The sequence below is a fragment of the Oreochromis niloticus genome, linkage group LG13 (genome assembly GCF_001858045.2).
Source record: "Oreochromis niloticus isolate F11D_XX linkage group LG13, O_niloticus_UMD_NMBU, whole genome shotgun sequence".
In the NCBI taxonomy this organism is placed as follows: Eukaryota; Metazoa; Chordata; class Actinopteri; order Cichliformes; family Cichlidae; genus Oreochromis; species Oreochromis niloticus.
The window spans coordinates 30,548,587-30,573,342 of record NC_031978.2 but is presented as its reverse complement, the minus strand read 5'-3'; the positions used below and the strand labels follow the sequence as shown (position 1 = coordinate 30,573,342).

The 24,756-nt window shown below is 42.0% G+C and overlaps 1 protein-coding gene across 2 annotated transcripts in view; it reads right to left on the bottom strand.

Annotated features, from left to right (window-relative positions):
* Positions 1–11,006: 11,006 nt before the first annotated feature.
* LOC100692215 (bifunctional heparan sulfate N-deacetylase/N-sulfotransferase 2) overlaps positions 11,007–24,756 on the bottom strand; it is a 32,237-nt gene continuing 18,487 nt past the window's right edge. The window contains exons 6-15 of one of the 2 annotated variants that reach the window (XM_003456674.5): positions 24,215–24,400; positions 23,011–23,139; positions 20,227–20,409; positions 19,174–19,270; positions 18,981–19,104; positions 14,642–14,816; positions 14,387–14,557; positions 14,162–14,271; positions 13,921–14,023; positions 11,007–13,070 (exon numbers count right to left, since the gene is read on the bottom strand). In XM_003456674.5, coding sequence (XP_003456722.1) covers positions 12,945–13,070; positions 13,921–14,023; positions 14,162–14,271; positions 14,387–14,557; positions 14,642–14,816; positions 18,981–19,104; positions 19,174–19,270; positions 20,227–20,409; positions 23,011–23,139; positions 24,215–24,400 — 1,404 coding nt within the window. In that variant the 3' untranslated portion in view covers positions 11,007–12,944. Of the gene's footprint in view, positions 13,071–13,920; positions 14,024–14,161; positions 14,272–14,386; positions 14,582–14,641; positions 14,817–18,980; positions 19,105–19,173; positions 19,271–20,226; positions 20,410–23,010; positions 23,140–24,214; positions 24,401–24,756 lie in introns of those variants that run through there. The other variant, XM_005461414.4, reaches the window with a different exon arrangement.

Genomic DNA, 24,756 nt, shown 5'->3' with positions numbered 1-24,756 from the left:
AGGCAAGACAAGGAAAAAATTCTGCTTTTAAAACTGAGGGACATGCTTTCTTCAGCTATGTCTGTGTGTGTAAGGGCTGGGTGGGTGGCGGATGACAGCTGTGCAAAGATTAAGGCTAAGATATTCTCAGAGCAGCTCTGTGTTTCTGTTGTACGACTGCTGATTGCATTTGCTGAATGTATTAAAGTATATCTCTTTATATCTGCAGTTTGTGTGTTAGAACTTGCAGTTACTTTGAAGTAGTCCCATTTCTTCCACCTGCTTTTGTTATGTCCCAGTCTCACATCGCTTTGTGCTCACTGCTGCCCCTGACTCTGATTCCAGACAGGTTCTTCTGTCAGGTAAGCCTGCTCCAGCCTTTGCTGCAGTGTGGGCTGTTCATGTAGCAACCATCACCCACAGTATGACAGGATTATTATGGCACTCTGAACTGTGTCCATCTTTTTCAATATGTCGCACACTGGTTCACATCTCTCGCACAAACTCACCACCAGATTCACACACTACAAATTCCAAATGATTCACTCTCTTATAAACCACTAAATCTGGTACTGAAGCAGTGACACAACTGAATGAAGCTTCAGACATCACTGATCACATGACCTTTGGTTGGAACCAAAACCTTGATCAACACAATACGTCTGATACATCTGTGCCAGAGCTTCAGTTTGAATGGACCATCACTAGTACACACTGTGGAACAGAGATCGCATTGACGCGATCAGCTTAGCAGTCCAAGGTTGTGGGTGTGAAATAGGCCTTGCAGTCTCAGGTGAGAGAGCCTTAGGGCTGAACCTGTCAGGCCTGTGAGCCAATCAGGGGTCCTTTTGGCCCAGCAAAGTAAATGAGACAGCAGAAAGCTACAGGGAGAAGCCTTCAGTCTCTGCTTAGCCAGACACCTAACCCACAGCACCAGCAGCTAAACTGAATTGAAAATGAAGGCATCAAATTTTATAATACATAAGACTGTAGACTGGTGCATAATAAGCAAGCAAATTAAGCCAGAAAATAGAGATTTTTGATGAGAAACTTATCTTGAAGCACAGAGATAGAGCTGTGCAGGAACTGGGATTTCATCATGATGGGACCAAGAGAACAAAAGAAAGAGGCAATTCATTACAATGTTTTTTTTCAACATGAAGTGTAGTTTTGGTCTTCTTTTGCTGCTGATTTGGTGAATTTTAGTTTAGAGAGTAATAACAGTTGCAGTTTTGAAATCTGTGAGATGTCGGCTGTTATGGAGCTAAATCAGGGTCAAAAGTTTTATTCATTTAAAAAAAGTCATTTGAAACCGAAATTCTAAGTGTTGATATTTCAAAAGTAAAAAACTAAAAAAAAGTGTTTAAAAAACAAATAAACCATTTTATTCTGTTTGAGTATAATAGTTTTAAATCACATTTATTTGGCCACCAGATGCCCATGTTATAGTGTTCCAAAAAATCTATTCTTTTTCCAAAATAATTGTTCCAAATGACTCGATCACCCCAAACGTTGCATTTCTATTATCACTAAAGATAATCCTAAACTAAATAGAAACAGCTCTGCATCAGGCTAAACCCCTTTAAACAGGGTCCCTGACTGTATTGTTACATCCTTGGGCTAGTGGTAACCTGGGGGTAACAACAAATGTGACATCCAACTCCACCCAAGAAAGAACCAAAACTCTGAGCAACTGCAGCTGCAGCTGTTTATTGACTTCGGCAGTGAGCTTTGCCAAAATAACAAACAAGCCCAACCCCCCACAAAAAAGTGGAAAAAAGAGACAATTTGCTTACCTAAAGTCCTACTTTGAAAAGAGAGAACAGATTTCAACAGAAACAACAACAACATCTCATGTACACACATGGGAGGGAGGAGAGAGAAAAACCCACAACCACATCCTCTGGTGGGAGGAGTCACACATAAACACACATATATATGACCCACATGATCTTGGGTCATAACACTATGGTCCACGCTCCATCATGAATTGGCAACGCTAGTCCTGAGAGGAGTTGCAACCCCTCATTAATTAGCCAGTGGCTCTTCCCACTTGTTGAAATAGCAATTAAATACCAATTAAGGATTAAACAAACAATGTTCAATTTGTCATTCAAATATAATAATAACAATGAGTTAACAGTGTGAACATTAGAAAATGTCCCAATTCTGCAAATGTTTTAAATCAACAGGTTCTTTAACCTCACCAAACTCTACCCCTCCTTCTTACTACACTTGGTACATTCCCTTCCAGGAACTTTACCATAAAAGGAGTCCAAACGACTCAGACGAAACATTCCAAGCACGGTCAAAGGAGTTTGCAAAGAAAAGCGTCTGGACTTCTTTAAGTTGCTTGAAGACGTTTCACCTCTCATCCGAGAAGCTTCTTCAGTTCTAAGGTCAAATGGCCGAGAGTCCCAGATTTAAACCCAGTGGGAGTATCCCCCCAAGGAGGGACAAAGGACCCCCTGGTGATCCTCTAATCACATGAGCCAAGCTGTGAAAGCGGGTGTGGGACCTAATCAGCCAGGGTTTCGGGTGAGCTCATTGTGAAACCTGGCCCCACCTTGTCATGTGAATTCCTGAGGTCAGATGGCCCAGGATGTGAGTGGGCGTAAAGGCGTCTGGGGAGGGAACTCAAAACTGGATTATAGATGGCAGACAGTTGGTGTCGTAAACCACCGCCTCTGTTCAAAGATGGTCGCTCACAGTGGACATAGATGGCCTCTTTCACTCCTCTTTCAAACCATCTGTCCTCTCTGTCCAAAATGTGAACATTGGCATCCTCGAAAGAGTGACCTTTATCCTTAAGATGCAGATGGACTGCTGAGTCTTGTCCTGTGGAGGTGGCTCTTCTATGTTGTGCCATGCGCTTGTGAAGTGGCTGTTTGGTCTCGCCAATGTAGAGGTCTGGGCATTCCTCGCTGCACTGTACAGCATACACCACGTTGTTAAGTCTGTGTTTTGGAGTTTTTCTGGCAAGCATTTTTGCCAGAATGTCTAGAAGCTTCAAAACAATTTGAAAGCCATCTCCACAGTGACATCTGCTGGCCAATATGGCTATCACTACATCTTGATAGTGCTTTTCTGTGAAACAATGACACGCACGTCCTGCACAATTTCAAACAAAGCTACTTATTATACCAGACAGTCAATAACTGTGATCAGCAGATGTTTTGGAGAAATCCTCTACGAAACAAGGAAAGAAAAATAATGAGACTGTTAAAGACAGCAATCTGTGACTGTAGTGACCAGTGTGCTTCAATAAAATTCTGTTAACATTCGTGTTGCTCACAAGAAATCAGTTTATAAAGTAAAACATACAGAGAAAAGACTGCAGTGTTCACTGTAAGAACCACACCAATTTACAGCTGTATTTTGGGCTCAGTCAGCTTTTTTGCTCATAGCCCTGAAACTATGGATGTGTTTGGTTAACTTTTAAGTTTTCTGGGAGTTCGTGCCATCAGGTTTGTTCTACACACTGTCAAGCAAAGCTAGAAGCTGGCATAGAGTTAGGTTAGATTTTTAATTAACTTAAAAATATATATTAAATGAAAAGATTACGTGTTTTTCTTCCTTATAAAAAGTTAACATTCATCACATTTTCATGGGGTAATTCTGACAGTACATTTTACACACATATTTAAATCATCCTCTGCTGAACTTGAACTTTATCTTTAAACACTAGCATGATGTTATACTGTGAGTCTGGAGTTTTGGTCACAGTGAACCTGCAGTCACGCCTGATGTTATTTTTGTTTTTTTTAAGATATTCACAATAGCAGCGACAGTGAAAATAAAAAAAGGAAAGGAAAAAAACAAATTTCATATGAAAATTGTTAATAAATGGGTCGCCTGTGATTAATGTGTTTTTTCTAGCTTTTCTTTTTATAGTATAAATATATTCTTTATGGTGGTGCAGTATATGAGTAATGGATTGTAGTGAGGATTAAATCACTTACTGCTGAAAATGACATTTTTTGTTGAAAGAAGAAACTAGAGAACCGATGGAATCAGAGCTGCTGGTGTTTTTATTAAGATATTTCAATGATTTTACAGCACAGTGTGCCGCTCTTTCTGCTGACAGGGTATGAGCTCATCCACCAGTCTCTGTCTCTTGCTTTCACTCCAGTAATCATTCAAATAAGATATTTAAATATTGCTCATATATTCTATATAATTTTTATTTGATTATACTTTGGATTCCAGTGTTTAAGGGACTGGATAGTCTAGTCTTCAGAATCCACAGCAATAATGAGAGAGAGGATATTATTTTCTTTGACACATGCAAGTGTAATAATTTGAAACAGTAGTATCGAAAGCATTAGTTCAGTAATTACAAGGCCCAGTCCAAAAAATGAGTTAATAAAAACTGGAAATTCTTGTACCTGACGACACCTAGAAGTAGCAGGTACACCAGCTGCTGAAACTGGGGTACCAAAATGTCACTGTGTCATGGTCACATGATCTGGGTGTTTTGAACCACGCAACAGTGTTTCGAAACATCTGGAATTCGGAAGTTCGACACAGTGTTGAAATGTCTGTTTCGAGCTTCCCATGCCTACTGGTTGGGCAGTTCCTGGGTTTTTGCCCACTGGAGGCCAGGTGTAGTCTAGAGGAGATGTGAGAAACAAATTAGACATGAATCTTAAAACATTATTTTAAAAATGAAAACAGTTGCTTAAAGTCTTCACGTTGAGGCTCCTTAGAAGGGGCTCATTGCAAAGTGAATCCTTCAACCTTTGAAAAGCAGCCCCACATTCCTTTGTCCAATGAACTTTATTTGGCTGATTCTTGTGCGTGAGCTCTTTGAGGGGAGCTGACATGATTAAAAAGTTGGGAATAAAATGACTGTACCAGCTAACCAAACCAATGAAGGATCTCAGCTGAGCCTTTGTCACGGGCCTCTCAGCAGACCTGATGGCTTTAACTGTCCCATCTTGAGGACAGATCCTTCCAGTTTTCACCGAACACCACAATATCATCAAGATAAGCAGCTGAAAAAGATTCAGTACCTGCCAGTATCTTGTCCCTCATGCACTGAAAAGTAGCTCGTGCTCCATGAAGCCCAAAGAGGAGAACTGTAAACTGGAAGTGTCGAAGGGCTGAAAGGCTGTAATTTCCTTACTCTGAGGACTGAAGGGGGAGGGTTAGGGTCACAAATCAAATGTGCTGATAAAATTTGCTCCCCCAATCATCTCCACTAGATCTTAACCCTATAATGTCCTTTGTATCATATTTGATACATGAGTTTCTGAGACCTCTGTCTCATCAACATGATCAATACTTGCCATAATTTCAAAATGTTATGGACAAAACTATTTTTTGTCTGAAATTGACATTGTTTTTAACAAGAAGTTGCCAAAAATGCTCAATGTATCAAATGCAATACAAAAAATAAATAATACATATATAATAAAAATATATCATACCCAACATGACATAGCAAAAAAAAAAAATGGGAGTGGAGTTTGTTATAAGGGTCAATAAACATCTCAGTTCCAAAAAATCAGAATTTTCTGGCTATTTTTTGGATGGGTTGGGTCTTATCTTATCTGGATGACTTCCTCAGGAGTCATGGTGTCAAGGGTTCGACAGCAAAGCAGGTGGAAGACGCAGTAGAGAAAGGAGCAGAGTAAAGGTTGAGGCCTGGCCTTGCAAACAAACCGTGCATAACTTGAAGGGACCATCAGAACACACCTTTCTGCCACCAAAGGAGAGTTGAGCTAGAGGGAAAATCAAGAGCAAAGTCTACTGTGAAAACACAGAACATTATTTCAACCAATGTGATGATGTAGCCAAGCTCTCCAGAGAGCAAATAAAAGACTGGATCAGGTCAACAAACGGTGCTGGTGTTGTGCCTGAACTCATCTAGCTGCTCAGTGCACACCGAAGAAACCCTGCAGCCTCTGCCAGGGGAAACATGTGCTGGCTCTTCATGAGGTAAATACCAGAACGGACAGAAGCAACAGAAGAAGCAAAAGAAGCAACATGGCTGCAAAGGAAGAAAGCTCCCTAACCAGTTCAGCTTTGGGCCCACTCTATCTTGATCGGCATGGGGCTGGCAATGGTGTCATCCTAACGATTGTACCCGTGCTTTTGAGTCGTGGGGAACAGACACTAGACACCTTCGCTGTACTTTTTTTCTGCCGTCTGTCCCGTTTGGTTCTTTTGCCATCAGAATTATTGTCCGAAGGCCAAGAAAGATGCTCAACCGATTTACTATACCAAGTGGACCATCCCGGCCTTGCCGTATTGGTCCATTTGATTGACCTTTGTTTTTATTGTTTATTTTATTTTATTTTCAGTTGTTACATACGGGACAGACATGACTGGGGGAAGGGAAAGGGAGGAAGAAAGAGAGGGAGGAAAAGAAAAACAGCGGGGAAAAGGAACGGCGATTAAGGGCACAAAAAAAAAGGAAGGTGGGGGGGCAAAAAATACATATATATATCAATCACCTGGATCACCTGTTGAGAAAAAAAAAGAGAAAACAAGCAAAAAAGAGAGCAATATAATAAACAACATCATTGAGATAATCTATGTGTATATAACAGTAAATACTAAATATTGAATATTGTGCAGCACGTAAGCTCGACAGCGCACAGTGTGGTTTGAGGTAGGAGCCAAAAAAGGTGTAGTTTGTGTCTGTGAGCACCCGTGTGTACACCTGTGACCATGAGCACGCTTGTATTCAAAAGGTTGCTTCATGTAACGATCTGCTAGAGGGTGTGGGGAGCCATAGCCCCATCCTCCAGGGCATGAAGCAGGTATGGAGGAGATCCAGGCTCCTGACATCCAGAGACCCCCAGAGCCCAAGAGTCCAAGGAAGACCAACCAAGGGGCAACCGTGCCACTCCCCCGCAACAAGCTGAGGAGAGCCCCAGATGAGGGGTCACCCAGCAGTCGCGAAGCAGAAGCCAGAGGGGGTTGCAGTGATGTGCCCGTGAGCTCCGCCGGCAGCCTGCTGTGCCAGAGTGGACCGAGTGCCAGGCCCAGAGGCCGAGGGCACCCCACCCCCTGAAGGGGCCCCACCGAGCCACAAGCGCTAGGCCCCAACAAGCAGCCACCGGGAGTGAGCCGGTGCATACCTGAGCGCCCAGCCCCGGACACCAAGAACCACCGACGCACTGATGTCTGAGGGCGTCAGCCACTGGCAGGGGGAGTGGTGGGGGGAGGTAGGCCTCCATACCTTGCAGGGCCTGAGATGTCCCCAGAGAGGTGGCGTCTGATACCCGACCTGACATATAGACACAGACAAACAGGCACACACAGATACGAACATCCATTCCCACCCTCATGCTCTCATATGCAATTACTCAGCACTCACCTAACGTGGAGACAGACATAATATAGACACTGTACACACAATCACACTCCCAAAACGTACTCTATACCCCAGGTCTAGGTACCCTTGCCCCTAGAGGGGGAAACTGCACCTAGACCCAGGAGGTGTTACCCTCTTCCCTGGGGTGGGGAAAAGCAGACCGCCCCCAACTCCGCAGTAGCAGGGAGGCCCTACATTCCAGACCCCAATCGGACGGCCTCCTCCCAGGCCCCCTGCCCCAACGGGCAACAGAGAACGGGGGTGTGTGAAGACCCCAAACCTCCCTCTGCCCGCTCATATGTAGTGTTGATGCATGTGTGTTCTAAGGTGCATTTAAAACCCGGGAGGGCATGGAGCTACCTGCCAGAGAGCAGCAGGTAAGCGCATAGCCCCTCCCGAGAACCCTCAATGTATACATGTATTTAAAATTCAGAGGTGGGCACCGGCGTCAGAGGTGAGGTTGTATACACAGACGGTCCTCTGGATGCTGTGTAGCGTGCCCACCCCCAAGGTCCTATCGCTGTACTCACTGTACTCAATGATGGTTCAGTTAGGACCATGCTGCTCCCTGCTGCTGCAAAGACCCTTGTTCTGACAGGCATCCTGGAGGACCTGCCATTATGGACCATCCACCAAGACATTCAAATGCTTCATGGTCGTACCGGATCCTTCAGTGTTTCTGCAGCTACATATCCTGGGTCCCTCTACAAGATTGAAAAAGCGTTCACAGCTGATCATCTCAACTTAGCTCATCATACATATCCTATTGATCAGCTGCAAAAGAAGTACAAATACCTGAAAGGGATCCTAGTGCCTGCCTTGAAGGAAGCCAAGCCGCTGCTCCTTAGTGATTCAGACCAACCACACCTGATCACCCACATAGAACCAGTTCGCCTCGGCCCACCTGGAATAGGAACTCCTTGGGTTATAAGCACAAGCCTGTGTCCTATGAGATGCCAACTCTCCAAAACATCTATAGAGCTCTAGCCTCACAGTATGACCCTTCACCACTTGGGCCAAGCTCCTCCTCAGGCAGGTAAGGGATAAGAAGCATGGTTGGGACGACTCAAACCTCCAGTCCAGACTCCTGCAAGCTTGGTCTGACTGGGAGGTGGAGATTCAGTTTCTACCTCACCTTACCTTCCCACGTGCTTATGTTCCTGTCAGTGCTAACTCAAAGGGGGCCATCCATGAGGTGCACATCTTTATGGATGCCTCTGAGAAAGCTTATGGAGCAGTATCTAATATGAGGACTGAAGAACACGATGGACAGGTTCACCTCACCTTCATCCTAGCTCACTCCTGTGTAGCCCCCAAATGAGCCCTCTCTATGTGGAGCTTTGCTGGCAGCGCAGCTGGCCAGTATCTTGAATAAGGAACTCACGTCAGCTATTGAAAGGTCAGTCTATTGTGTGATTCAACCACTGTTCTCACCTGGTTGAGCTCACAGTCCTACTGCTACAAAGTTTTTGTAGGAGCCAGGGTAGCTGAGATACAGGAGTTGAGAGAACTGTACCTGGTGATACATAGCCTCAGAAGGCCTCATCAGGGTAGGAGGTCATTTACTATGACTAGAAGTTCTTGACGGACCTACATTGCATCCTATCATCCTGGATCCTTCACATCCTTTCACATGCCTGCTCATCCAGAAATATGACCTTGATCTGCATCATCCAGGCCCTGAATGGGTCTTTGCGGACCTGCGGAGGTCTTATTGGATACTGCATGAGAGAAAGGCAATTCGCAAGCACCAGCGAACCTGTCCTGAGTGCCACCGTTGGAGGGCTCAACCCTCAGTTCCCAAGATGGCTGATGTCCTGCTGCTCGGCTTAGGTTATATAAACCAAACCTTCTACTCAACTGGTGTTGACTGTTTCGGGCCTATGTTTGCGAAGATAGGAAGATGGCACAAGAAACGTTGGGAGATCATTTTCAAGAGTACGACAACAAGGGCAGTACATCTGGATCTCCTAAATAGCCTAGATGTGGATGCGTTGCTTATAGCCCTGAGATTCATAGCCAGAAGAGGAACCCACAGAGTTGTGGTCTCACTGTGGGACCAATTTTAAAGGAGGAGAACGGGAACTCAGAGAAGCCTTTGCCAACATGTCATGTCATGGATTGCAGGGGCAGCTTGCCCGTCAGAAGATCAGATTTCAGTTTAATCCCCTGGCTGCCCTACATTTCGGCGATGTATGGGAGAGAGAGATCCGTTCAATGAAGTCAGCTCTCCGCACCTGTGTGGGTTCCCAACCTCTTAATGAGGAAGTACTTCTTACAGTTCTGCTCCAGGTGGAATTGATCCTTAATGCGAAGCCCTTATGCTATGTTTCCACCAATGTGGCGGAAGTGAACACTGCGACTCCTAATAGTCTCCTCATGGGGGAGCCTGATGGATCACTACCCCCAGGTAGTCTACCTGTCGAAGACTGAGGCACTGACAGATTCTTGCAGCTTGGTTCTGGATAAGATTCCTCAAAGAATACCCACCTGGCTTACAGGCAAGGCAGAAATGGCACTCAACTCTCCATGAATGTCTGGCAAAGGCAATTGTTATGGCTGCAGATCAAGATTCATCGTAGTGTTGAAAATTAAATCTAATTTGATTCCATGGTTTCTTTTTTTTTTTTTTTTTTTTTAACTCCAGTTGCTTATTTGTACTACGCTTTCATTTCAGAGTGGAATGAGACATGCAAAATTTTCATTAAAAAACACTGGAAAAATTGGAGCATTCTAAAACTTTTGACCAGTAGTGTAGATTATCTGATACGCTTGTGAACCTTCAAACAGGCAATCAATTTGGAAAGAACTCTGCTTAGAATGACCTTAGAAGAGGAGGCGCTGGCTGTGTCAGAATGAGGGGCCACAGCCAGTTCAACACATCTGTCATGGACAGATGTGTTGTTATTGGAACTTGCATAGTTTGTCACGCCAAGGCAATTCCCATAGTGAAACACCTCACTCTGTTATCGAAGAACCAGAGATTATATAAAGTAAACCAACATATTTTTAAAACCAGGGAAACAAACACACTTTCTATATTTTTTTGCCTTATTGTAGCATCTTTACCTTACAATTTAAGCGCCTTGAGGCAGTATTTGAGTGTGAGTATGGGCGATAGATTATAAATAAAATGGTTTTTTGGTTTTCCCAGTATGACTCGGGGGTGTTGATTCATTTTAATTAACACAATCATCCTGCTGTAACCAGGTTTCTGTAGGGCAGAGTACGTCAATATGACAATCATTTATTAAATCATGTTTAAATTGTTTTCTGCTGGGAGCAGACCGTTTCTATGGGAATGGGGTTTTGGGGGAGGTAACAGGAGATCAGATACAAAGCAGCGTCTAAGAATGCAATTCGGCTTACTATGGATAATCATGTTTTCAGGGGTTTAATACGTTTAACCAGATTTCTAGAGCTGCTCCATGCAAACTGGGATGAATGCCGTCTCACCTCTGAAGATCAGGTTTTTCACAGAGTTTCCCAATTATATATATATAAATCTCATTTTTTTTGTTTTTTCTTTAACCATTAACAATTCCTATTAGCAGACTGTAGTACAAAGCTTCACAGTGGGTCTCTAACAAAGCTCAAACTCTGCTTTTCAACACTTGAGTGGTACAGGTGAAAAGGAACTCAAACAGTGGTGTAACAAGTGGAGGTTTTCTTGAGGCCTTGAAAACAAAGACAGCTGAAATAATTTCAGTCTCTATGTGTTTATTAGAGATGATACAATGTTGGTCTTTTTGACAATTGTGCTAAACAAACAAAACAAGACAAACTTTTGACAGATCTCCTTAGTAACTCTGGTGTCCATTTTCTTGTCCTATGACAGCTGTGAGTGGGGTAATGAGAGCTGAGAAATCTGCACGTCCACAGAATCATCCACAGCATATGTTCACATTATTTTCATACTCAAACATGTCAGTGAGCCCTAATGCTCTGTGGTTAGGGGCACTGTCACTTTGCAGTAGACCAGGATAAAAACATTTCAAAGGATACAGGTGATCACTTGGAACTCGTCCCTTTAAGGGACAAGTAGAGCTAAATCATGCCAGTGAAATGTCCCTCACGGTATAATAGAAAGACCAGATTTTTCCTTTAATTTGTCAAATTTTGTGTGCATATACATTTTTCCCTTTTCTCTGACACGGTTACTCATATCGAGATGCTTATGGCCGTCTCACAGTCACAGCCCACACTTTTTACTGGTCCACAGCCATGCCTTGCTACCACACCGTGCCAGGATCAGTGTAACCAGTTTATCACTACCAAAATGTAAAGAAGTGATGAAAAACATAAGTTAACATTACACTACCCAAAATAATACAGTTCCCACTCTCCCAGTTCGTTAAGTTCAGTTGACATCTTCAAACTGCCCTGAGGTCATCAGGGCTACGACAGCTTTGATACTCAAAACACGAAGCCTGTGGTTTAAACTGAAGTTTGAAAGACAGCAGACTTATAGCAGCCTTTGATAATAACACATTTCAAAATTCTGTCACTTTTGGATCCTAAATCACTAGAATATTACTTTAGGGGAGCATTTGGCTTTAAAGAAATATTTTAGTTTAGAAGTTGACCATTTTCTTCATGCATTCTAGTCAGCTAGGATCTGAGAGTGTTCCAGCTTCAGTGTTGTCTGTTGAGGTTGGGATGTACAGAGACGTGGCCAAAGTTTCCATCAGCAGCTATTGCAGAGAAATATCCCTGACCACAGCCTAAATGAAAGAACATAACATTGGCACAGATATCCCCAAATATGCTTTTACAGCACATCAAATAGCTGAAAATCGAGTTCCAACAAAAAACCTGTACTCATCAGTGTTTAGTGTTTGCTTTACTTGCATTAACATGGAGGGTATATATTCAAAAACATATCTGCAGAGTTGGAAAACAGCTGAAAGCCTGGAAAACTGCCATCCTTCAAAAATCAGCTGTCCCTTGGCCTGAACAAATCAAGTGGAATAAAACTGCTCACTGTCAGGATGCTGGTGGCAGGCACAGCATGGACCATAGATCTACAAGCATATTTACACTGACCTGTCATTAACTCAGTTCCATTTCTGTCCGTGACTCTTGTTCACAGACTGGGGAGTTGAGGATAAACTGCTTCTGCCTCCAAACGTAACATATACAGGCCTTTTTAAAAAATAGACTGCTTTAAAATCATCTTTGTGTGGGGTGTGTATGTGTGTGTGGTTGTGCGTGTTAGTCCCGTTTCCAGTCATAGACTTCACCTGTGCACACACTGAACTTCTCTCCTCATTAATGCTGTCTGCCTGTTCTTTATGCACTGGACCTGATGCCCACCCACTTCTCTGGATCCACAGCCAGCGGGTACAGCGTGAACCTCATTTACCACACGGAGGCTAAAAGCTGTCTGGGAGGTTGGTGAAAGGTCAAGAGGAGGCAGTCTGCTGGAATCGTTTTCAAACAGTGACCAAAACGTTAAAGATCAGATTGTGCGCTCTTTTTCGCGGAGCACAGGCACTCTTAACATCTGCTCAAACATTGTAACTTTGATAGTGTGTGTTGCTGCCGATTCCAGATCAGGTAGTCCAGTCTAATCTGGAGCCAAATGTTGACTCAACCACAGACTCTAGTCCAAGCGTTTCTGCAGTGTGTCTGAGCCTCAGCTCCAGCTGGTGCTCTGGAGTTCTTGGCGGAGCCAGGACGGCAATGGCTGACCCAACCGGCTCAACAAACGCAGGAGATCCATGTTGTGCTCATGGTAATACTCTGCTAGAAAGGCACGCGACTGCAAGCACACACGCACGCACACACGCACACACGCACACACACACACACACACACACAGGGGTAAGATTCTTTGTATAAGAAGTATACACTAGTTAACAGCAGGTCTTCTAAAGTGTCGTAGTTGCAAGGATGAAATAGACACGGTGGACCAGCGTGCCAATATTACACACTTTGTTGTGATGTCGGGTTGGTCATCAACAACAAAGTGTGTTTCTTTTTAATTCATTTCTGTGGCTGTGTCATTTCCTAAAGTAGTGTTTATGTTACTCTAAAAGGAGTGTGTAGATTTCATGTATGTCAATATCTACTTAAACTATGTTGTGCTGGAGCCCTGAATTAAGTTTAATGACAAGTTTGAAGTTGTTCACACAGATAGCAGACTAGTTTTTTCTGCACTGTCTCCACCCAGATACTGTCACAGTGATAAACTAAATAATTTCAGGCACTCAGAAACTGCTGAGATATTTCTGCAAAAACATCTCTGGAGTTTACAGAGAAAGGTCCTACAAAGAGAAAATATCCAGTGAGTGACAGTTTTCTGAATGTCAGCGGAGAATGGTCAGACTGCTTTCAGTGGTGACTCAAATAACCAAAACATGCTGAAGAGCATCTCTAAACACATGAGAGAAAAGACGGTAACAGGTGCCATCCCTGTCATAGACACATGCGGTATGTAAGCAACAAGAAAAAGGCAAGATTAGAGCTAATGGTTTTGCTCTGTTCTGCTTTTGCTCTTCCAAAGGTCAGCTTTTAACTGATTGCTTTTGCTACTTACACAGCTTATGGCCTAACATTTAAAAAGAACACCTATGGTTTTAGTAAACAAGATTCATACAGTGCACGCGTACCTCAGAACTCAACTCCGGGTACTTCCTGCCTTTACTCTTTCCCAGACATTTGGCTCGACCTCCGTCCACTCGCTGACACCAGAAACCTTTGCTGTCATCATACCTGCAAAGACAGTGCATGCTTTTGATACCACAGCAAACACACCCGACAGAGGCTATACATCTTTACATGCTTCTGTGTAAGGCAAGACAGAAAAGAAAGTGACTTTTATACATGTTTATATGGAAGAGTGTTACGAACATTAAAGCCTGGGTGTAGTTGAAGATGGGGGTGACACCAAGGAATCTCTGTATTCCCTCCATCACCAATACTGGGTTGGACCGCAGCAGCGCCCCATCAACAATGTGCAGCTAAACACAATTATAGAGAAAGAGTGTCAGCAATGCCTGAGAGAACTACAACCATCTTCCAATGTATTCGCAGCAGCCACTGAACGGGTGTGTTAGCAGCTGCAGTGTGTGTTACCTGGCTGGCTTGGTAATGTTGCAGCCAGCGGTCCAGGTGGATAGCATATGCCCCAGGATTAAGGCAGTGTCTCTGAAGGGCCAGCAGATCCCTGGGGGCTGAGGGGCCCGCTGTAACTACTTCATGGAAAGTGTGGTTGAGGGCTACAGGGTCCTGATGGGCCCTCTGGTGCTGTAGTTAACAAACACACAAACACTAAAGAGGGTTTGTAATGGTATAAAAAAGCCTTTGCAGCCTCATTGTGAGCATTCTCACCTGGTACCAGGAGTAAGCCCTGTCAGCCGGGTTAATGAGCACTGCCAGGATCTTGGCTCTGGGGAGCAGGGCCGCAGCTCTTTTAGGGGCTACTTCTGTGTCAAAGTAGTTGGCACTCTTTTCAAACATGAAGTCTGTGCTGACATTGGAAGGGAATGGGAAGAAGTCCATGTACCTGAGGAGGACACACACGCACACCATTACACAACTGTACTGAGGTGAAATGTGTGGATTTTCAAAATAAATATGTAAAAAGTGAGCAGCTTTTACAGTTTGGTGTTGCTTCTTAATATAAAAGTATCCAATTTATAAGACAACAGAAATGACTGGCATGTCCGTGTACGTGGCATCGGATGAACGATCCACGCTTTGTGTTTACGTCTTTGTGTGGAATCTGGTTTACTGCTCTCATTTTAGCTGTTTGGTGGTTGTTGAAATAGTTTTGTCTTTAACCTGAGATTCTGGCGTTTCTGGCAAAATACATTTATATTTAAAAATCGATTTGAATCAGTAAATCGATTATTGAAACCAACTCCTAGTGTGTGGGGCTGTACCCTGTAGGTTTATATTGTTAGACAGTAACATTACTTATTAAGGAAAGTGTTCTGTGTAATGTGTGTAATAATTACTTTGAGTAACGACGCAACGATAATCACAACAAAGAGCGGAAATACCGCCAACAGGCGCAAACATTTGACCACTCAGCATGTAATTAATTTGCATGAATGCAATGTCTTTGACATGCTGCTCAGAGATGGTGCTGACTCAAAGCAATTCCCATCACTAGTGTCATTCTGAATTTGATGGCAACAACGTGTCTTAAGAAGCTGGACAGTGTATCAGCCCTCTTCTTTTAACACAGTACAGGGAGTGCAGAATTATTAGGCAAATGAGTATTTTGTCCACATCATCCTCTTCATGCATGTTGTCTTACTCCAAGCTGTATAGGCTCGAAAGCCTACTACCAATTAAGCATATTAGGTGATGTGCATCTCTGTAATGAGAAGGGGTGTGGTCTAATGACATCAACACCCTATATCAGGTGTGCATAATTATTAGGCAACTTCCTTTCCTTTGGCAAAATGGGTCAAAAGAAGGACTTGACAGGCTCAGAAAAGTCAAAAATAGCGAGATATCTTGCAGAGGGATGCAGCAGTCTTAAAATTGCAAAGCTTCTGAAGCGTGATCATCGAACAATCAAGCGTTTCATTCAAAATAGTCAACAGGGTCGCAAGAAGCGTGTGGAAAAACCAAGGCGCAAAATAACTGCCCATGAACTGAGAAAAGTCAAGCGTGCAGCTGCCAAGATGCCACTTGCCACCAGTTTGGCCATATTTCAGAGCTGCAACATCACTGGAGTGCCCAAAAGCACAAGGTGTGCAATACTCAGAGACATGGCCAAGGTAAGAAAGGCTGAAAGACGACCACCACTGAACAAGACACACAAGCTGAAACTCCACAGCTCCACTCCGTGGCTGGCAAGAAAGGGTATAAAAGAAGAAAAACTAATGACATGGCCTCCTTGTTCACCTGATCTGAACCCCATTGAGAACCTGTGGTCCATCATCAAATGTGAGATTTACAAGGAGGGAAAACAGTACACCTCTCTGAACAGTGTCTGGGAGGCTGTGGTTGCTGCTGCACGCAATGTTGATGGTGAACAGATCAAAACACTGACAGAATCCATGGATGGCAGGCTTTTGAGTGTCCTTGCAAAGAAAGGTGGCTATATTGGTCGCTGATTTGTTTTTGTTTTGTTTTTGAATGTCAGAAATGTATATTTGTGAATGTGGAGATGTTATATTGGTTTCACTGGTAAAAATAAATAATTGAAATGGGTACATATTTGTTTTTTGTTAAGTTGCCTAATAATTATGCACAGTAATAGTCACCTGCACACACAGATATCCCCCTAAAATAGCTAAAACTAAAAACAAACTAAAAACTACTTCCAAAAACATTCAGCTTTGATATTAATGAGTTTTTTGGGTTCATTGAGAACATGGTTGTTGTTCAATAATAAAATTATTCCTCAAAAATACAACTTGCCTAATAATTCTGCACTCCCTGTATACAAAGGTCTGTGACTGAAGGAGAACAGTTACTGGGCGTTAGCGAGAGGAATGTTGTCGTGTTCTTTTGGTTTCATCTCGCTCCAAATGTTTTTCTTAAATGGAAGCAGCTGTCTCAGTCATCCTCTTCCTCCAGCTCTGAACTGAGCTGGGTTGCTCTCGCCCAGTGTTCTGTGCTGTGATTTATTAACCATCTAAATACAATAAGGAGTTTTCAAACGACTCTTCTGAGTTATTGGCTGAAATCATGCCTAAATATAATAAAGCTCTAATGATTAGAGATTTTAATGTATATGTGCGCTGCCTTGACAAACCAATTACTTTTTAAACCTGACTTGCTAACTTCATGCAGCGGTTGTCTGGACCCACACAAGAACGTGGACACAGACTGGAGCTCATTTTATCTCACGATGTGTCTGTTCCAAACTGTGTTTTCAGATCACACGCCTGTGTTTTTTTGCATTCATTGCTGCGCTTTTCTCTGCTTACTTTGATCAGAGCTCTGGAGCTCAGCTTCTAGTTTTATTCATCTGCCAAACGATATCAGAGTCGGTGTCGCCATTAAAAACCAGGCAGTCTAAAACAAACCCCACCTGGATTCTTTAAAGAGAATATTTCTGTTTCTGATTTGTTCTTGGTGTTTTTAACAGTAGCCTTTTCCTCAAGGGTGGTTCCTGAAAGCTTTAAAACAACCACTGATGAAAAATCCTGGCCTGGATCCCACTGTGTTATCCAACTTTGGGTCCATTTCCAATCTTTCTTTTCTTTCAAAAATTCTCTAGATAATTGTTTATACCAAATTGAAGGCCCTTTAAATAAAAAAACAAAAATATCCTTGGCTTGTTTCAGTTTAAGTCTCTTCATAGAGCAGAAAAAGTACTGCTGACGGGCCACTGCCCACTGTTGGGCCATAACAGTGATGGCTAAGACGGGTCTCTTACTGGGACCATGTCACCAATGAAGAAGACCACTGCCGGACCGCCACATGTCCCCTCCATGACATTCTACCCCAACTCCTGTGCCGACTGCACAAGATCACCATCACATGGAACCCACCCCACAGAAGACGCAAACCAGGCTTCCCCTGTACAACATGACGGATGACTTTCATTGATGATTTACACGCCTTGGATGAGGCCAAAGCAGCCGCTGCTGATCGATTACGGTGGCAGAGATCTGCCACCCAATGCGCCAGACGGTGCAGGAGGACCTAAGTCTAAGTAAGTATTGTGTTTGGTCCTGGTGGGCGCAGTATGTAAAGCCTCCTGTCACAAACCTGGGTTTTATGATGGACAGTGAGATTGGGCAGTCAAATAACTGCAGTGGTGAAATCCAGCTTCTTTCAGCTGAAACAAGTGGCAAAAATAGAAAAACTGTTGAACGATCACTTTGAAACAGTAATCCATGCCTTTACCACCACTCTGGATTGGATTACAGCAACTCTCTAAATCACAGGTGTCCAACTCCAGGCTTCGAGGGCCGGTGTCCTGCAGGTTTTAGATGTGTCCTTGATCCAACACAGCTGATTTAAATGGCTAAATTACCTCCTCAACGTGTCTTGAAGTTCTCCAGAGGCCTGTTAATGAACTAATCATTTGATTCAGGTGTGTACACCCAGTGCTTAAACGGCCTTGCCCATCTCAGAACTGTTGCACTTGCACTGTCCTTCCCGATTTCTCACATCAACTGACCAATTGCTCTTGGATGTGCCAAGGACAGTGGAGGCTCAGAGGGGAAAAGGCTTTTGCCATAGCGGCTCCCACATTGGCATTAGACAGGCCTCTGCACTGTCAATTTTTAAGATCCACCTCTTCTGTTTGTTGTTCGATCTAGTTTGCACATCATCTGGATGGGAGCGAATGTTCCCCCAATAATAAACCAAATGGTCCCTCTCCTCTTCAGTCTGGGGAATATATCCATGTTTTCCAAAAAGAATTTCAATTTTGGATTGATCTGACTTCAGAACAGTTTTCCATTTTGCCTCAGTCCATTTACCCATCCATCTATCTTCTTCTGCTTATGTGGGGCAGCAAACTAACACAGCTGCTGTCTGTTAAAACCAAATAGGGAATGTCATACTAAAATGAAACTGGACAGCAGATTATTTCAAAAAAAGTTATGTGGGACATTTACATATTTATATTTATGCACACAAGTCATGGCAGCACCCCACTGAGATCCAGACTTTCCTTTAAGGCACCCGTTGTGCTCCCCCTATTGGGGATGCTCTGTACACAGTGAACAGTGTGTGCAGTATGTGTCTTTACCAGTCAATCCCATTGTGATAGTTTGCACCACTGAAGAACTGGATCTCCTCAAAGGTGGTAGGGCTGGGGAAGGAGCTGGTGATTGCTGGGTGGATGCTCAGGAATGAATGAAGTGCTGTAGTACCTTTGAGCAAACAAGACATTTAAAATATTGAAAACAGGGAATTAATTAAGAGATGAGAGAGATCTATACCTGTTTTTTGTGGTCCAATGATGAGAAACTTTGGCAATCTGTCACAGGTCTTTTCTTTAGACCAGATATCTTTGTGTCTCTTGTCATGGCAGGGGTTCTGAAAGAAGAACATTAAAAATGGTAAATGGCCTGTATTTGTATAGTGCTTTACTAGTCCCTAAGGACCCCAAAGCGCTTTACATATCCAGTCATCCACCCATTCACACACACATTCACACACTGGTGATGGCAAGCTACATTGTAGCCACAGCCACCCTGGGGCGCACTGACAGAGGCGAGGCGAAAAAAACAATCCACACATCGTGTCATCTTCCATGACGGGTGAAATGAAGATGTCATCAGTTACATTTACATTTTACATTACAGATACATGAATGCAGCATGGCTTTGTTTATCATTTCATCACATACTCCCACATCACCCAAATCTTGAACTACGCATTTAAATTTCCAAATTGTACAAAAGATAGGGGAGAAAGGTAGGTAGGTAGATTTTAGATTTAATACTTAAAATTTTAAGATTCTGTAGAAATCATGAATTAATTTAAATTTTACATATTACACACCTTAGTCAGGAAAAAATAAAAATCCACTGATCAGGGTATTAGCAAAGGTGCAATTAATGTGTATTTACAAAACCCCCCACAAACCCCTAAATTAGATGCTTTAACTATAATTGTACATTCACTGTTTTTTCTTACATCAAACTCCTTGTGCATAGAATTACTGCACTTATCATGAATCCGGCACTTATGCCTGTTTTAGTTACTAACTTAAAAGAAAACGCATAAAGACTTTTTCATTTCTAAAATGTAACAATACAATAAAATGTATGTAATACAGTAAAATAATATTAATAAACAATAACAATAAAAAATAAAAACAATAAACAAATCATCTTTGTTGTGAAGCTGTGTTTCAACTGCTGCTTTATTTAATGACTGTGTATACAAAGTGAAAACAGAAACTGGATTTTCTTCATAGCCACTTCACAAAAATACATTTTCTGGAAAAAAAAAAAAAGTTTTCAAAATAACCACATAAATCGACCCACCTGCCAGAGCGGGTCTCTCTCATCAGGAAAGATTTGGAAATACCTCTTGGCAAGCTGGACTGGTGGTAACGTTTGCAGCCTGAGGTTGGTCCAGCACTGGACAAACTTCACCAAAGACTCAAATGTATACAGACCCAGACGATCGTTGCCATAGTTCGACAGATGGGTCATGAAGATACTGATCTGGATTGAGAAAGTTAAAAACATATTATAACACTGTTATCCTAAGGATTTATTGTTATTTCATTTTGTAATTTTTGTTTAGAAAAAAAAATTACCTCCTTGCGCACGTTTTATAATATGCAAAATAACTCGCGTACAGTGCCTCAGCTGATTACTACCCTCAGGTACATTACACAGCCTGTAAAGAACTCCTGTTCATTCCAACCGTGCAATAATAAGGCCCTGTGTGTGTGTGTGTGTGTGTGTGTGTGTGTGTCTGTGTGTGTACAAACTTTTTATTACATGTTAGCAATTTATGTTATTTAAATTCTTTTCACATCATGTGAGAGAGTATTCGATAATTTCATTATATTTGAATATTGACAATAAAGAATATTGAATTTTGAAAGCAGTTGGCTCGCTGTCTTGTGGACATCCACAATATCAAACATGTCTATTAAAGCCTCACCAGGAAAAGCTGACAAACTTTATCAACCTTAAACTTTACTTTTCAACTTTTGATTAAGATGTTTGACAAAACAACAACTATCCTTATAATTTTATAGATCAATTTTAGTTGTACTAATGTAAATGCTTTACATTGAATTATATTGAGGCTATATGTATATGACTCAATCGCTATAGGAATGATGATGACATGCATGATGACAAACCTGACAAATTATTGGCAAGCCTTCTAAAAGTTTCTAGGGCAAGGCAAAGTATTCTTAAAATTCAACAACAAGATGGCGACATGTTCACAGATCATGAAAAAAATGATGTATTCAGAGACTTTTACTCAGAGCTTTACACTTCAGAATCACAAACTGACTCCAATGCAACTAATGACTTTCTAGCTAAACTTTACATTCCTGAAATTCCAAAGAACTTAAAACAAGGTTGGATGAATTCATCTGTCAATTAGACGCTTCCTCAACCATATCTTCAATGCAATCTGCAATCTTCCTCTTTTATAAAGCCTGTATCACACTTATTGAAGAAAAAAAAGAAAAAGGGAAAAAATGCAAATGATCCGATGGAATGTGCCACTTATAGACCCATTTCTCTCTTGAACAAAGATGCCAAAATATTAGCCAAGAGTTGTCAAAGCCAATTAAACTTCACAGAAGCACTCGCCAGCGGTGTCCTCTCAGCACCCTGCTTTTTGATCTGAACCCCTTGCATTGCATTTCGTAGTTGCAAAGAAATATCTGGCATTTGGAGAAACATCATAGAACACAAGGTCTCCTGCTTATTATTTCCAAGCCAATAACTTCACCGCTGTAAGCCCTGAATCTGCTTTCAGGGTATAAACTGAACCTCAATAAAAGTAAGCTTTTCCTCTTAAATAGTAAAGCAAGTATGTTAGACTTCACTAACTTGCCCTTTAGAGTTGAAAGAAAAAAAAAAATCAATATTTGGAAAAAATTTAACCCAAACACCCCTAAAAAACACACACACCGAAAGAATTTGATTACACTGCTAGACCAATTGAAGCGGTCCCTCACCCACTGGACACCACTTTCTAAGGACGTTATTAAAATGACTATTTTACCCCAATTTTTAAAATGTATTTATTTGTTTTTTTATACCTCTTCCAGGCTCTACCCATTTTTCTTTCTAGCATTTTCTTTTCCAATGTGTTGCATTCTGTTTTGTCACCTTAAACATAGCGAGGTAAACACCCAAGACCCATCTTCAAAAACCTAAAATTGAGGGGGAGCTTGCAATTTTTGTTTTTATTATATTTGTCCTGACTGGGTGACTATGGAACTACACAGCAACAACATCTTTACTGGCTGTACTTGGTTCTCCATTTTCAACTCTGTGGTGAAACACTCATTGGAAATATGGGGCCAGTTTAGGAAATACTTTAACCTCGACCTGTAAGTCGAGCTCACTGAGACTCAAACTCGTCTCAGATTTTTAGCATATGCACTTACAGTATCAATTTGAACCTCCTACATCACCTTGGTCTTTAGTTATTGCACTGACAAGAATTTTAGAAAACTTGACCTCTGACGTTGAGGTCAAGGTCACTAAGAGGGGGTGGAAGTGACACACACTCTTAGTGGGCGGGGTAGAAAGAGTGGGGTAAAAATGACAATACTTTTACTTTTACAGGGTGATTCCATCTCAAATGAACCAAGCCTTTTGCTTGTCCACCTGCAAGTTGCATAAAAATTAGGTAGAAAATGTGAACATTTACAATGATTGCTGTCAAAAAATTTTCCTGTTAAAAAACAGTTTTACGTGCTTTTGTTTACAGTACTGTGAAACTGTCTCCATTTGTTTTTTGCAATTTAAAGTGAATGAAACTGGTTTGATGGACCATTTTTCAAAAAAAATATACATCCTGAAAACTATTTGAAAAATGCAGCTAAAATTTCACAGCACTCTTTAGAGATGTCTGAACTTTGGACTTTTATGCAAATTGGAGAAGGTCGAGCAGGACATTTTCTAAAACTTGGCTGACTGAAGATGGAATGACCTTTGTGTAAAGCCAGGCCAAATCTTCAGACACTCAAGTCTCATCTAAAATGAGTTAAGTTGACACGTGTGAAACATGAGTGCAGGACAGTCTCAAGCCTACAGCTGTGGTGTGCATTGAGGTTTTCTTACAGGGTTTAGGAGGACGGTGAGGAAGAGCTCTCCTCCTCTGATGCTCTTGTCCAGCTCTTTTGAACCTCCTGGATATTCATTATAGAAGATTGTATGTGTGAATAGACCACAAGTTTGTCTGGGCAATACCTGAAACAAACAAATAGGGCATCACATATTGGGGATATATACATAATTTCCTTAGGGATTAATAAAGTATTCTGATTGGTACAAATTCAATCATCTAGGTAAGGAAACCCCAAAAAGTTGATTCTGTTTCACTGCGTTCTCAGCATCATGCGTTTTTAGTGGGAGAAATTTTCACTTATCCAAGTGTAGCCACAGCTGCTCTTTTCACATAAATGGCCAGCTGCAAGCAATGGAGGTTGTTTATAAGAGATGACTCCGCCCTCAATAACAGGACCAACCTCAACACTGACCAAGTATGTCTTGCTCTTCTAATTGTGTTTAATCTATATTTCAAATATAGGAATGCCGGTTTTGGAGGAGTCAAGGAGGCCATTTACGTAAAAAGAGAAAAACCATCTCTGAACCAAAGAGGGGGCCTAAGGGTACATCTTTCTCCATCTAACAATGGTGTGATTGCAGCCTTTCCCCAGCTCTCTGTGAATGGTACTGATGGATATTATGAAACTGTCATGACAAGTTGCATTTTCATAATTATGAAACAATTATGAATTATGAAACTAAATTCAAAGCCCATTGTTAGGCAATGATGGAAGTCTTGTGACAGTACAGTTGAAGAAACCTGCAGTAAGCTGAGACTGAAAGCGTCACTTGCATAAACGAAACGTATCCAAAGAGAATTAACTTTTTGGGATTTGGTATCTAGCACTGCGTGTGCAGTTTTCACAGTCATTTTACAACCTGACTTTCTAGCTATTGACTTTGAAAATCAGTTTCAGGTGTAATCAGAGGCAAATAGTAATTAGTTAGCATTAAGCCAGCAAAAAACCCTCTTGCCAACACTCAGAGCAATATAATACAGATTTCACTGATACAACATTCAAAATATAACATCCTACAGATGGCCTTGCCCCAGCTTGTCCTTTTGCACACAAATCTTCAAAAGTGTTTTCCAGACAAAAAGAACAGCTGATCTGCTTTTCTAGTACAAATTTCACATCACATCATCTTGGCTGAAAGACATGTTTGTGTGAAGAAAATTAGATGTGTTATTAAAGATCAAAGAGTGTGGACTGACCTGGATGCCATTGTGGATGAAGCCACGTCGATATCGAGCTGGCCTTAGATGAGGGTATTCCTCTGTACTGGTCACCTTGATCCCCCACACAGATTTCCAGGCTTCATATAGCTGGCTGTGAACTGGATAAACCCCAGAGTGGTGTGGAGCTACTGCATAGCCCATATCTATTGGGATGCCATGCTCCTGGAGAGAGAATGGTGCAATAAGAATAAGGGGTAGCTGTAGCTCAGGAGGTAGAGCTACTGATCAGAAGGTTGCTGGTTCGATCCCTGGCTCACCCAGTCTTCATGCCAAATATCCTTGGGCAAGATACTAACCCCAAGCTGATCTCTGAATCCATCAAAGTATGAATGTTAGCTAGAAAGCACTTAAAGTATAGAGGAAAGTGCTTGTGTGAATGAGTGAATGTGGCATGTTGTATAAAGAGCTAAAGGTAAAGGACTGATTCATATATAGCACTTTTTTACTCTCCTGGAGCATTCAAAGCACTTTGTACAACATGCCACATTCACCCAATCACACAAACAGTTTCTTCTATG